The sequence below is a fragment of the Trachypithecus francoisi genome, unplaced genomic scaffold, assembly GCF_009764315.1.
Source record: "Trachypithecus francoisi isolate TF-2019V2 unplaced genomic scaffold, Tfra_2.0 Lachesis_group15, whole genome shotgun sequence".
Lineage (NCBI taxonomy): Eukaryota > Metazoa > Chordata > Mammalia > Primates > Cercopithecidae > Trachypithecus > Trachypithecus francoisi.
In genome coordinates, this window is record NW_022681460.1 from 95,487,612 (window position 1) to 95,503,373 (window position 15,762).

General features: G+C 35.7%; 1 protein-coding gene across 1 annotated transcript in view; it reads right to left on the reverse strand.

Moving 5' to 3' along the window:
• Positions 1-8,407: 8,407 nt before the first annotated feature.
• MEI4 (meiotic double-stranded break formation protein 4) overlaps positions 8,408-15,762 on the reverse strand; it is a 277,533-nt gene continuing 270,178 nt past the window's right edge. The window contains exon 5 of the mRNA XM_033235595.1: positions 8,408-11,018. Within this exon, the coding sequence (XP_033091486.1) occupies positions 10,749-11,018 (270 nt within the window). The 3' untranslated portion in view covers positions 8,408-10,748. The remainder of the gene's footprint in view (positions 11,019-15,762) is intronic.

A 15,762-nucleotide genomic window follows, 5' to 3' on the forward strand; every position in this document is an offset into this window, starting at 1 on the left:
ATTTGCTATGAATTACTCTCTACATTGTTCAGCAAAAGTATCCATGAGCAGATAAAGGCTCATCTGTTTTTTGAGTAATTAAAGGTTTGAAGCAGACACAGTAAACAGTAACTGTTGAAAATGAAACAAAAGTAAACTAAGCTCTCATTTCTTATCCTTATGTTCATATGCTGATGTTCTTCTCCATTTTTGTAACTTCCCTTTCTCTTGAGTTGGAACAAAAGATGGGGGCCTAACAGCATTCCAAATTTGTAGAAAAATGAAGCAATCAGTAGTGGGCTGAATCAGCTGCCTGGTCCTTCTTTCTTACTACTAAACGCACCTCATGGAAAATGATAATTGAAAGCACAGCATCATTCATTCATTCATTTATCCAATAGTCAATCAAAACTACACATAAATATAAAAAATCCTAAATCCTTCTTTCCATTGTATCTGAGCAATACACATAACCTCAAGACATTCTTTTCTCTAAGCATTGTTTTATAAAAAGATACTAAAGGAAAAGACACACATGACAACTTTGTCACTGACAGGCTGCACAACACTTGATGCGGTTCTTCATTAACTAGTTCAAAACTATAACAATCGATGGGTGTCAAGGGTGGAAAAGGTTTGAAATGTCTGTTATCAGTCTACATGTTACAAATGAGTTGAGACACCCAAGTTCATCTGTAAGGAGGATAACTGAAAATTGAATACTTTTTTCCACAAAAATAACTTTATACATAGTGATGAGGTTTTTCACCAGGACACAAAGTTAGCTTACTTCATGATGAACTTAATGTACCTTGTAGTGTTATTTGATTTATAACTACCCACAATTGGCAACATTTTTTTCTAAAGAAAAAATATTTTCTAAATTTCAATTCATTCTTCACCTAGGCAACAGCATCTAGAAACAAGATAACTACATGAGAGAATACATCTGCCTATATGTCTAAATTTGCAGATTTATATTCAGTTATGGACCCTGTGAAGGAAAGGAAAGGAGAGTCACCTGGACTGGAAGTCGTCAAGGGTGCTTCAAACCTATTATTCACTCACCTACTTGGGTGCAGCAAATCATTCACAATTTGGAAAATTGTTCCCTATTTCAGAATATGCTTCAATTTTTCTAACTCCCATGTGTGACAGAGAATAAGGAAACTAATAGTAAGTTTAGAAATTAATATAGTAATGCAGTCAGCAACTATTGATCATTTACTCTGTTCCAGAAACATAGCACAAACCTATGCTAACATCAAGATTTAAGTTTAGAAATACTCTTCCAATGGCCCAGTGTGGTGGCTTATGCCTGTAATCCCAGCACTTTGGGAGGCTGAGGTGTGCAGATCACAAGGTCAGGAGATAGATAACATCCTGGTTAACAAGGTGAAACCCTGTCTCTATTTGTAAAAATACAAAAAAATTATCCATGCATGTTGGCAAGCACATGTAATCCCGGCTACCCTGAAGGCTGACAGGAGAATTGCTTGAACCTGGGAGGCGGAGGTTGCAGTGAGCCTACATTGCGCCTCTGCACTCCAGCCTGGGCAACAGAGCGAGACTCTGTCTCAAAAAAAAAAAAAAGAAAGGAAAGAAATACTCTTCCAAAATGTTCAAAGTTTAGTGGCCAATATCAAGTTTACACACATTAATTTTATTTAAAAAGTAGTTGTAGTTCAGCCAATCAACTGTGTGAGTCAAGCTAACTGTTTGATCTTTCCAACATTGTTTTATCTATAAAATGAGGATAAATGAACTTGAAGGTGCCAAGTGTTTTCCAGTTGAAAAATTGAGTGGACTGCCGATGAAATTATCAATAAATGAAATCACATGGTCCAAGGGGTGTGCAGAATTCAAATTCAGTTCAGGCAGTTCAGATAGGGAGATGGTGGATGTGTGGTAGCTTATGCTTCAAAGAAAAGTGGACTTTAGTGCAAAGTAACTAAAAAGTTATAGTTCACATGAGGCCTATGTTGACTGAAGCAGTATTAGCTAGTGGCTGGAGTATCATTGGATGCTGAGAGAACTGAAGAATAAAATACTGCAAGTTTGTTCTAGCTATGTTATGGAAGGCACTCATAGGAAAAAAGAAGGGTAATAGGACAGTAGTTCTATAGGTGTATTTATTAGGGATCAGTGGTTCTAAGCTACAGAAACTGTCTTTGTTTAAAGTAAGCAGACTAGTAATAGCTTTGCTTAAAGAACGTCTGTGGTAGCTCATAGATTCAACTGGAAAGTTGGAAGATCATATTTGGAAAAAGGCAAGAAGTAGGTAGCTCTGAGGGCCTAGCAGCAAGAACTATTCAACAATTTCATCAGTCTGTTGCCATCATAAAGGATGACCTACAACTGATTTCAGTGATTCTGCACAGGATTGACATTCCAGAAAAGGAGTTTCCAAATGGCCTAGCAAATACATGAACACTTCTCAACTAGAGAAAAACAGCATCTTGATTTTTCAGCCTTAAAGAAGCCTGAGCATAATGGGCAAGAAAATTCACAAAAGGAAATTAGGATGTTATTTCCAAATCCACTATCCTTAGCCAGAGCAAGGGCCATGATCCATATTCATGGAGAATTAGAATGGTAACAAGGAGCCAGGGCAGGAAGCCTGGCATATGAACCTTGCACAAAAGAATTCTCACCTAGTGTGTAGGCACCTGAAATCTATTCCACAGCTCCCTCACTGGTAGGAAAGAGGTCTCCTAAATATATCACCGGTTCCAGATCTTGCTAACTGAAAACCTCTGAAGGACTGATTCATCTCTGGCATACTAACAAGTTAAGTGTATAATTAAGCACTTTCCACAGTTTCAAGCACACAGAAATTATGGGTAACAATTATTAACGTGAATGTTGATATAACATTAGTATAACATAATCATCATAGTTGCCATTAAACATAGGTTGAATGAGAAGAGATTCAGGCAGAGAAACTATTTCAGTATAGTTTGGCTATAAGTTCACTTAGAATTCAGGCAGAATACTTGGAATAGAAGAAGATATGAATAAATAAAATTTAATACTGTCTCTGACACTATCTCTGTGATTCTGGACAAGTCACTGAACTTCTCTACACCTGCTTCTTCCTATGTAAAATGGAATTAACAGGAATAGTAATACTACCTATTGCATAGGGTCATTATGAGTAATGAATGAGGTAACACATGAAAAGTGCTTGGGACAGTGCCAGATACATAATAAACATTATATAACTGGTATCTCCTTTTGTTAGTTTCATTATTATTACTTTAGAGTTCACAAAGCGCTTTTCACAATATTGATTTCATTCATGCTAACAATTTTATGGTCAAAGTATTCTTTAAAATTTTAACAATAAAAAATAGATATTTTACTTTTATGATGTGGATAGTGATACTCTCATCTTTTAACTATGAGTCTATTCTACCAGACCTTATAGATGTATACAAAATTATATCACTGAAGGACCTCCATGAAGACAGAAAAAAGACAAAACTCCCCAATGCTGGGTAATAACATTTAATAATAATTAGTAGTTACATTTAACATTTAATAATAATTGGTAGTATATGTCACAATTTCAGTGATATATACATAAATGATGTATACAGATATGTATACAGAAATGATTCTAGCAGAAATACAGATAGTCTTTGTTCTTTAACTTTATGAGAAAAAAAAACAGATGCTCTCTTTTATAATGAGAAAATAAGAATATTAAATGACTTGTCCTAAGTCACAGGATTACTTGGCCAATGATGGTCCTCTACTCTCTTTCCTTCCATCTCCACCCACAACCCCACACTTCCCCATTTCTACTTGTATCTTCTGCAAAATGGTCTCTCTGGCTTCACTGCTGTTTTAATATGGTAAAAAACAGAAAGGCCCATTTTCAAATGAAACTTTAATATAGGGCTGATTGACAAGGCACAGAGCAAGTAAAAGTCCTTACATCTTTTCCCCAAACCTAAGAAAATAACTAATAAACAATAACTGTCTAAATAAAGTTTTTTTGGGGGGGAAATATCAGCAATGTTTTTAATTATTTAAATTTTATGTATTTTCTCCTGCAATGTCAAAAGTTACAAAGACATTTTCTTTCTAACTTCATAAGATGGTTCAGAAATGTCAAACATTGTCAACAGGATCATACTGATTAATGCTTATCCTGAAATAGAAATTTTTTTCTTCTCCTTTACAACAAAAAGTACAATTTTGAAGCTAGTGTAAATTATGCTTCAAATGTATTATTTATTTCCAATTCTAAGTCTTAGGAATTAACTCTAATCCATGTATGGATGTCTGATCTTGATCCTTGTGTTTTGAAAAATTTAACTCACTTTATCCTCAGAAAGTGTTACTCAGACTGACTTACAAAGCAATCAGATAGCAAAGTAGAATTTACATTTCTTTCTTTTAAACAAATGTCACCAATTTGGCCATCTCTAGCATCTTACTGCACTTCTTTTATTCTTCCAAATATAAAGGAATATTTCAATCATCAAATTTTACTTAATATAATGTAAATTTCCCACCACTATAATCATCATAAGCACATGCTGCATATGTCTAAAAAGAACACTTTAAGAAGTGTGCAAACTGGAGTTCTGCTGTCAGGATAACTTTATGCTCTACACTCAGTTTCTACTTCTGCTGTTAGGAACGTGACAGCTGTTTGTATTTGAGTGCCAAGAATGTGGAGTACATGTTGACTCAGTTGCTTGCTGCCTATCTAAATCTTGGCTTTGATTTCTTTTTCTAGCTGTCACCTTGGGCAAATTACTTAAATGCCCTGTGCTTGCTTTTCACCTAATTGGAGATAATCAGTATACTTACCTTATAGGGTTGTTAGAAGGATTAAACAAAATAATAAAGAACAAGTATGGAGTGCCTAGCACATATCAAAGGCTGAATAAATGCTGGGTACTATCTGCCTTACTAAAGTGATGGTGAAAAGCCATATGGATTATGGTATGTGATTTTCTTTTAAATAGAATCGCTGGAATAGAATTCTATTTAAAAGGGATTCACCACATGAGCCATGATTATACAAGCCTTAGAAATTATTTTTTGAAGTCTTCACTTGGGAATAGTATCAGCATATTAATTTGGAGTTGGAGGCATCTTCACATTTCTGTAACGTTTCTTCTAGCTTTTTTTTCTCATTTTACACTTGGAATGGCTGTATTCTCTTCGCCCAGTCTCTTATGTTCTCTTCTATTTATAGATTTTATCAAGTTGCAACATAAAATGCCTAGTCAGCTATGACAAAGTCCACTTCTTAGTCCTGGGCCATCGTGGAAGGGGACATGCTACTATTTTTGCTTTTCTTTTTCTTTTTCTTCTTCTTCTTCTTCTTAACAGACAAGGATTTTCTCTGTCACCTAGGCTTATCTCAAACTCCTGGCCTCAAGCGAGCATCCTGCCTCAGCTTCCCAAAGTGCTAGGATTAGAGGTGTGAGCTACCATGCCTGGCTACCCTCCTCATTTTAAAGGTTCATGTCACTCCTTGCAATGAACTGGCTCTGAAACTACTCTAAAGAGAAATGTCATGCCAGGGAGATCCCAGGGTGTGTTCCATGCCCTCAATGCAAGATAAAACAAAAAGGCACCAACAGTCCTGCTACTGCTTGTAGTGGCTCCCCTTAAAAACCCAAGGTAAAATATAGGAAAGACTTTCTTTTTCAAACTTCAGAATTCATTTTAAGAGGTTTGGATCTCTTTTTAGAAAATGTGGAATTTGAGTGTGTGTGTGAGAGAGAAATAAGAACAAGTGCTGGTTGAAGTGTCTGGCATTTCCAGTGTTCCTGAAATTATTACTTATTCATGAAAATGTCTTCTTAGTTAAGTCATTAAAGCTAACAGCAGAGATTGTTCTCTTCCCTCCTCATGCGTCAGGGGTGCTGTCCTTAGGCAACTCTGGAGCTCACAGTAACATAGTAAAGACCCAAAGTGGCAGAATCAAATTACGCAGCAAAATTGAACCAAATTAAGCACTGTTTATTAATTAGTTATTTATAGCTCACCATATTCTAGAATGATTTATGGCAGCTAGAATTTCATCTCTAGGGTTGAGAAATAGAATAATATGTTTTTAATTCAGTTACATTTACTATATGTATTAAACAGATCTCCTGGAATAAAAGGAATATTCTGATATTACTTGGGGCAGTTAATAAGAGGAAAGTAACACCATGTGTGCATCTCTCTGCCCATTCATCACTCTATCCCAGGACAAATGAAAAAAGCTATAGTTAATTTGATCTCCTAAACTCAGATTACAATAATTTTTTAAAGTACTATCATTGGGAATAAAGATATGTTTTAGTTAGAGAGCTAAAAGCTAAATATTAAAATGCTATTTTTAAGTGCTATTAAGGTTGATCTGTTTATAAATATGCTACTTCAGTGAACCTGGAAGCATTTGGTTTCCAAAAAATCCTCCTTTGGAATTTTAAGGCACATATAAGGAAACTTAAAAAAAAAATCAATACTATGGGATGACTAAATTTCTACTTTCTGAATGATTTTATAAGTATTAAACCTTCCTGATCAGTAAAAATAATATCAGTGGTTCTCAAACATCAGTGGACATCAGAAGCACCTGGAAGACTTGATAAAACACAGATTACTGAACCACAACCCCAGTGTTTCTGATCCTGTAGGTCTGGGGTGAAGGCTTAGAATTTTTATTTCTTACAAGTTTCCAAGTGATGCTAATATGGCTGGGTTGGGGACCACATTTGAGGACCACAGCTTTGTATATGGTCAGAGACAACTAAGGTTAATTAACGTTATCACCTGGAAATCTTGCTGCTCTAGTGGACTGACTAAACACTTACATAAATACAACTACTGACAGAAATACAACAAAAGTTCACCAACCATTTAAGTAGCTAGAGCAAAATTTAGATTAAAATGTCAAAAGAAAATACTACAAACACAGAGTATATGCCTATGAAATACATAATTGAATTATTTAAATGTCTTAAATGTTAGAACATTATTTCATTTTCAAAAGTTTTGCTTCCTATTAGGAATAGATCCTTAAAATTCCTTTTATATTAAATAAAAACACAGGACTTTCATATTAAGTAAAAAACAAAAAAAGAGGCTGTTTATTTCTTATGTGTTTGTAATACTCTGTAATATTTAGAAAGTTCTTACAAGCCAGTATATTTATTAACCAGATAACTTTTGTATTGTGCAATTCTATAAATAATTTGGGAAGAATAAATTAACCTTTAACAATAATAAAATCCTGTATCTTTTTTTCAATAATAGATAAACATTAATAAGTTAATTATCTCCTTCAGCAAACATTGATGTAGTTGGGTCGTTATGTTGACTGCTAAGAGAAATCTTGGTTTTATAAATCTGACAAAAGTTAAAGCTTAGTATGTTTTATTTTTGCAAATAATTGGTTTGTAGACAATTGGTGCTTCATATTTGATGAATAAAGGAAATTAGGTTATAATAAAGCAGAGCTGTCAATATTTTCCCCACAATATGGCCTTCAGAAAATCTGTAAATGTATAAACAAATTTGGAAATGCAAATGACTTCTTTCCCTGCCTCTCTTGAAATATGCTGACCTTGGCTAAAAGATAACAAATACCATTAAAAAGTAAAAAGCCTGTGAGATAACTGTATATATTTTTCCAAGAACAAACCAATCAGATTTGTTTTCTCTCCCCATTTTGCTACGCTACAGCCTCACAGTCTACCTAAACACCTCTGGAGGGAGCTTTGTTCCTTTTAGGACATTATTGTTTGAAGACAATCTGTAACTTGGCTACAGTCTTGAGTAGCAAGATGCTACAACCCTGAAGAAGTCAAAGATGCTGTTCCTCTGGTTTGCTTGTAGATAGGACAACTTGTTCACAGCAGTTAAAAAAATCCAAAATAAGCTAATCATAAGCTAGTAATTTCCACTGTTGTGCCTTAAGGTTCATAGTTAAGCATGTATAAAGCTTTGATGACAATTGCAAAGAAGTTGTGTTTGTAAAAGTTTCCTGAAGTGCCAGGAAAGCTGCGCGTAACAGGCAGTGCAGTAAAGTAGGAGTGTGGAATTGGAAGACAGACTTCCTCAGGATGAAACCTAACTGCCACTTCCTGGTGTTGTGAACTGGGGCAAACTGTTTAATATTCCTTTGTCTGAGTTCTTCATCTCTAAAACACAGATTCAGGAAATAATCGTACCTTCCTCATACAGTTGCTGGGAGAATCAAAAACGTTAATATATGTAAAATGCTTAGGTAAATCCCTGACTATTTGGTATTATACATATCGTACATATATGTATAATATTACTTATATATTTTATTATATAAACAATATATTTACTCATAAAATATATCATATATATTTATTATAATTTATAATAGTATATGAGTTTCAGTAAGTATCACTTTTTATTTCCTTCATTTTTATGATCATTCTATGGTTCTCTTTATTTTCTATCCTATCTTATATCCAGTTTCAATGCTGCCCAATTTCTGCTGACTCCAGTACTCTTTATCCCTAAAACCTTAATTCTAAAGTTAGACATTACCTAAATATAAACTGTTATAATATTCTTAAACATTGTAATACTAGTTTAAATCATTCATTAATTCACTGCTTTACTGAAACACAGATACAAATGTCTCATTTTTATCATTTTATCTTCTTTTTGATGAGTAGATTTGGACCTTAATACTAATTTACTACACCATTCACTCTGATATAGACTGAAACACAGGATAATGAAAGTTTAAGTATCATATACTTGGTGGAAGTTAAATGTTTATATAAAATGGATACCAAATGGAAATAAAATGTTTCTCCATTTTGTGCATTCACAATGATCCCAACATCTTGCATCTTCTTTTATAATAAATACATTTCCTAGGCTAATTTTCAGACCTTGAAGCCTTGGAGACCACTGAAATTAATACATTTGTTGTAGCTCCAAAAGTTTCTTAGCTGATCATTACATTGCCTGGCTGCAATGGGAAAGGGCCATTGCTGATACTTGTGTATTTACCAATCTTATTTAATCAAAATGAAAGAAGATGAAAGTGTCATGGAAAGTGGCTTTTGTGTAATGCCATCAACTGAAATGATTGATTTCCATTAGCCTTCACAGGCGTTCACAGGAATCAGAGATTAGAAAAATCCCTCCTAATTCAAGATTTGGAATATCCTTCTTGTATTCAACTGGTACTTGTGGCAAAGTAAATTATTGGCCCTAATTACCTACCTACATCGATGCTCACTGCCATATAACTGCAAGTTCTCCCACTCAAGGTGAAGTCTACTCCCCTGTCACTTTTCTTTGGGCTTGACCATTTGATGTACTTTGACCAACACATGCGGATGAAAAGTACTAATGTGACATTTCTCAGCCTAGCCTTTTGTCTTGCTCAACTGCCACTGCCATGAGAGGAGCTTCCACTGAGAAGCTATTTTCCCCTCAGTCTGGTTCTCAGAATATGCACATGTGGAAGAGAAGAAAGCCTGACTTTCAGCAAGAAGCCAATTCCTGTGGTATGTGCAACCTGAGCAGAGTTTTTCATTAAAGTCCAGTCCAAATCAGCTGATCCTTGTGTGACCTGCATATATCTGAGAAATATTATTGTTGTATGCCACTGATATTTTATGATTATCTATTACATAACAAAAGCTAACTGACATACATTTAGTTTCAGGATTATCAAAAAGGCATTAGCTTTTCAAAAATGCTGGAAATAATTCCAAAGATAATTGTGCCAGATGACATACTTGTATATACATTGTGGATGGAATTAGCAAGATTATTTTTAATGCCAATGACATTTATGAATGCTAATTATGAAACACTATCACATATAATTAATAAAGGAAATTTATATTTTGTGTTCCCTAAGTGGCACTATAGGAAAATACGTAACATGTGCTCATTAAGTTTGTGGTTATGATTTTAATCACTGAAATGATGTCAATGAAATGATGTCAATGAAATTGTCTAACTGAAAAATTCAACCAACCAAATAACTATAAATTGCATTTTTTGATTGATGGATATTAGAATTTATAAGGTATCTCTAGTGACTTAACTGTATACTATTTGACAATAGTATTATAACTATTACATATTATATATATTAAATATTATAACATATTTAATCAATAGAATTGAAACAAGTATTTGTTGAAAACCAAAGAAGATTTTAAACAACTAATAGTATTTTCAAAAGAGCTCAAACAAATGTATTGGCCTACTGAAATTGAAATAAAAAACAATTAAGTTTCCAAATGTTAAAAAAAATTCTACTTCTATATGATTCTCATCTAAGATAAAAGCAATGATGTAAGTTCAACTATGTAAGAAAAAGTTTTTAAAATTGCATTTATGACCACTTATATTCCAACACTTTGTGTTGATAATGCAACTAAACTTTAAAAATCTCTTTGATTACCATTTAGCATCAATTGCATGGAAATCTTTCACAACTTCAATATCTTTTAAGAGATAGACAATTAATGGTCCATTTTACAAAATAATAGAGCTAAACTATATTGAGTGAAATAAGATATAGTTACATGGGAATAATGATGGCATTGCCAACTGAAACTGGCTGATTTTAGTATAGAAATATGATTCATAAAATTTCATACAATTTAACCATTAAGTTGAATTGATAATTATGTTTAGAGATCAATTCTAAAATCCTAATTAAAATACTATTGAAAATCTTTTCCGTATGAGATTTTCATATATTCCACTTTATTATGCTTCAAACATGTGGTAAATTGCTAAGGAATGGAGTTATTTTTAAGAGATTCTATCTGTGCTGAGTTTAAAAGAATGCCCACTCTCCATAAATAAATAGTAAACAAAGGAAATGCATCAGAAAGTTGGAAAATAGTTTCATCATGCTTCTGAAGAAATTTCTTGATTTCTTGATCATCATGACCTATACTTGAAATGTTGCCTTCTTTGGTTTCCTTTTGAAGAAGCTGCTCCAGAACCCAGAACAGGTAGAAAATGTTTTCATAGCGTGACACATCATAACTTGCTTGCTCCTACAAATAAACAACAAACTCCTTTAAAAAATTGGCTATAAATTACCTAAGAAAAATGTCATATGAAGATACCAGATTTTCAGGCAAAATAAAAATATTTGATATATTTAAAACCTTCTGTCATCCTGTCACTGGTGAACAATGGGAAAAGTTAAAACATTTCCTTTTTTCAAAGACTTTACAACCATGGTGAATGACTTTTCTTTCTTGCTACTTCATGAAGTTCCAAATCCCTTCCCCGCATTCTTGCAGAGAATACTCAAATGAATCTGAGAATACTTGGCAAGGAGTCTTACCAATGACTTGGCAAGGAATCATACCAGTGTTAAATTCAGTGTTTTGCCAAAACTTTTTAATTCATGGGACTTATTTTGATTGATATAAAACAATCCTAGAGTCGGTAGAGTCATAGTCTGTAGGTGACCAGATGTGATATCATATTGAACCTTCCTGATACAACTCAGGAAGGAATAGCATTGAATCATATACACAGTCATGAGAAGAAATGTAGATGCATCTTGCAGAACTTTTAATTTGGCCTAGATGGTTGAATGTGAGATAGATAAGTCACAGAAAGGCCTAAAAACCAGATAATAGCAAGCATAAGATGAGAGAATGGCAGAATCAGTATAAAAATGAAAACTGGCTTTATCACTAGCTAATTAATTATGAAATGTGTCAGAAGCCCGATGAAGTGAGCAGATTGCTTATCACTATTCTACAGTCAAGGAAATGGATCCTCTGAAAAGTAGACTAATTAGAACTCAAATCTGCAGATGCTAACCAGGGACTTTTTTTATTTTCCTGATACATTTTGTTCAAGTTCATTAAGAAAGTATTAACAGTGGGAAAAAAAGAAAACTCTTTTAGAACCATTTACGAAATACATTCACTGTATTAATACAAAAATGAAAGAACATTGTTTCAGAGTTGAGACAAATATATTCTTCAACAAGGTGACCCAATAAGCAGAGTAAGATATATACAGGCATACCTCATTTTAGTGTACTTTACATTATTGCACCTCCCAGATACTGCAAATTTTTCAAATTGAATGTTTGAGGCAACCCTGCATCAAACTAGTCTATCAGAGTCATTTTTCCAACATGTGCTCACTTTGTGCCACATATTGGTAATTATCACAATATTTCAATTTTTTCATTGTTACTTTATCTGTTACAGTGATCTGCGATCAGTCATCTTTGATGTTACCACTTTAATTGTTTTGAGATACCACAAACCATGCCCATATCAGATGGTGAACTTAACTGATAAGTGTGTGTGTTCTGACTGCTTCACCAATTGGCCATTATCCATCTCCCTTACGCTCCTTAGGCCTCCTTATTCTCTGAGACAAAACAATATTGAAATCAGGCCAATTAATAACCCTACAAATGGTCTCAAAGTGTTCAAGTGAAAGCTTGCCTATGTTTCATTTTAAATCAAAAACTAGAAATCATTAAGCTTAGTGAAGAAGGCATGTCAAAAGTTGAAACAGGCCAAAAGCTAGGACTTGTGCCAAAGTTAACCAGGTTGTAAATTCAAACAAAGAGTTCTTGAAGGAAATTAAAAGTACAGTGCTATTTCACTGAACACACAAAAAATAAGAAGGGGAAACAGTCCGATTGGTAACATGGAAAAAAATTTAGTGGTCTGAATACAAGATCAAACCAATCAAAACATTCACTTAAGCCAACACCTGAACCAGAGAAAAGGCCTAACTCTTCAATTTTATGAAGGCTGAGTAAGGTGAGGAGGCTACAGAAGAAAACTCTGAAGATAGCAAAGGCTGATTCATGAGGCTTAGGGAAGAAGCCACTTTCATAACATAAAATTACAAGGTGAAGCAACAAATGCTGATACAGAAGCTGCAGAAAGTTATCAAGAAGTTATAGGTAAGATAATAAAAGAAGGTGGCTACACTAAACAACAGTTGTTCAGTGCAGATGAAACAGACTTCTGTTGAAAGAAGATGACATCTAGGAATTTTGTAGCCACAGGGGATAAATAAATGTGTGTCTCTGCATGTGAGATGGGTCTCTTGAATACAGCAAACTGATGGGTCTTGACTTTTTATCCAATTTGCTAGTCTGTGTCTTTTAATTGGAACATTTAGTCCATTTACATTTAAGGTTAATATTGTTATGTGGGAACTTGATCCTGTCATTATGATATTAGCTGGTTATCTTGCTCACGAGTTGATGCAGTTTCTTCCTAGCACTGATGGACTTTACATTTTGACATGTTTTTGCAATGGCTGGTACCAGCTGTTCCTTTCCATGTTTAGTGCTTCCTTCAGGATCTCTTGTAGGGCAGGCCTGGTGGTGACAAAATCTCTAAGCATTGCTTATCTGTAAAGGATTTTATTTCTCCTTCACTTATGGAAATTAGTTTGGCTGGATATGAAATTCTGGGTTGAAACTTCTTTAAGAATGTTGAATATTGGCCCCCACTCTCTTCTGGCTTGGAGAGTTTCTGCCGAGAGATCTGCTGTTAGTCTGATAGGCTTCCCTTTGTGGGTAACCCGACCTTTCCCTCTGGCTGCCCTTAACGTTTTTTCCTTCATTTCAACTTTGGTGAATCTGACAATTATGTGTCTTGGAGTTGCTCTTCTCGAGGAATATCTTTGTGGTGTTCTCTGTATTTCCTGAATTTGAATGTTGGCCTGCCTTACTCAGTTGGGGAAGTTCTACTGGATGATATCCTGCAGAGTGTTTTCCAACTTGGTTCTATTTTCCCCATCACTTTCAGGCACACCAATCAGATGTAGATTTGGTCTTTTCACATAATCCCATATTTCTTGGAGGCTTTGTTCATTTCTTTTTAGTCTTTTTTCTCTAGACTTCTCTTCTCGCTTCATTTCATTCATTTGATCTTCAATCGCTGATACTCTTTCTTCCAGTTGATAGAGTCGGTTACTGAAGCTTGTGCATTTGTCACATAGTTCTCGTGTTATGGTTTTCATCTCTATCAGTTCTTTTAAGATCTTCTCTGCATTGATTATTCTACTTATCCATTCATCCATTCTTTTTTCAAGGTTTTTAGTTTCTTTACACTGGTTATGTAGATCCTCTTTTAGCTCTGAGAAGTATGATTGACTGAAGCTTTCTTCTCTCAACTCATCAAGGTCATTCTCCGTGCAGCTTTGTTCCATTGCTGGTGATGAGCTGCGTTCCTTTGGCGGGGGAGATGCGCTTTGAGTTTTTGAATTTCCAGCTTTTCTCCGCTGCTTTTTCCCCATCTTTGTGGTTTTATCTGCCTTTGGTCTTTGATGATGGTGACGTACTGATGGGGTTTTGGTGTGGGTGTCCTTTCTGTTTGTTAGTTTTCCTTCTAACAGTCAGGACCCTCAGCTGTATGTCTGTTGGAGTTTGCTTGAGGTCCACTCCAGACCCTGTTTGCCTGGGTATCAGCAGCAGAAGCTACAGAAAATAGAATATTGCTGAACAGCGAGTATTGCTGTCTGATTCTTACCCTGGAAGTTTCATCTCGGGGTGTATCCCGCCGTGTGAGGTGGGAGGTGTCAGTCTGCACCTAGTGGGGGATGTCTCCCAGTTAGGCTACTCAGGGGTCAGGGACCCACTTGAGGAGGCAGTGTGTCTGTTCTCAGATCTCAACCTCCGTGCCAGGAGATCCACTGCTCTCTTCAAAGCTGTCAGACAGGGCATTTACCTCTGCCAAGGTTTCTGCTGCTTTTTGTTTAGCTATGCCCTGTCCCCAGAGGAGGAGTCTATAGAGGCAGGCCAGCCTCCTTGAGCTGTGGTGGGCTCAACTCAATTCAAGCTTCCTGGCAGCTTTGTTTACCTACTTAAGCTTCAGCAATGGTGGGCGCCCCTCCCCCAGCCTTGCTGCCACCTTGCAGTTAGATCTCAGACTGCTGTGCTAGTAATGAGGGAGGCTCCATGGGCGTGGGACCCTCTGGGCCAGGTGTTGGATATAATCTCCTGGTGTGCCATTTGCTAAGACCCTTGGTAAAGCACAGTATTAGGGTAGGAGTTAACCGATTTTCCAGGTGTTGTGTGTCTCAATTTCCTTTGGCTAGGAAAAGGAATTCCCTTCCCCCTTGCACTTCCCAGGTGAGGCGATGCCTCGCTCTGCTTCAGCTCTCGCTGGTTACGCTGCACCCGCGGACCAGTGCCAACTGTCTGACACGCCCCAGTGAGATGAACCCAGTACCTCGGTTGAAAATGCAGAAATCATCCATCTTCTGTGTCACTCACGCTGGGAGCTGGAGGCTGGAGCTGTTCCTATTCAGTTATCTTGGGTGCGCCCCTGTGCCACATTTTCTTAATCCAGTCTGTCAATGATGGACATTTGTTTTGGATCCAAGTCTTTGCTATTGTGAATAGTGTCGCGATAAACATACATGTGCATATATTTTTATAGCAGCATGATTTATAATCCTTTGGGCATATACCTAATAATGTGATAGCTGGGTCAAGTGGTACTTCTAGTTCTAGATCCTTGAGGAATCACCACACTGTCTTCCACAATGGTTGAACTAGTTTACAGTCCCACCAACAAAAAAAGTGTTCCTATTTCTCCACATCCTCTCCAACACCTGTTGTTTCCTGACTTTTTAATGATCACCATTCTAACTGGTGTCAGATGGTATCTCATTTTGGTTTTGATTTACATTTCCCTGATGGCTAGTAATGATGAGCATTTTTTCATGTGTCTGTTGACTGTATAAATGCCTTCTTTTGAGAAGTGTCTGTTCAAATCCTTTGCCCATTTTTTGATG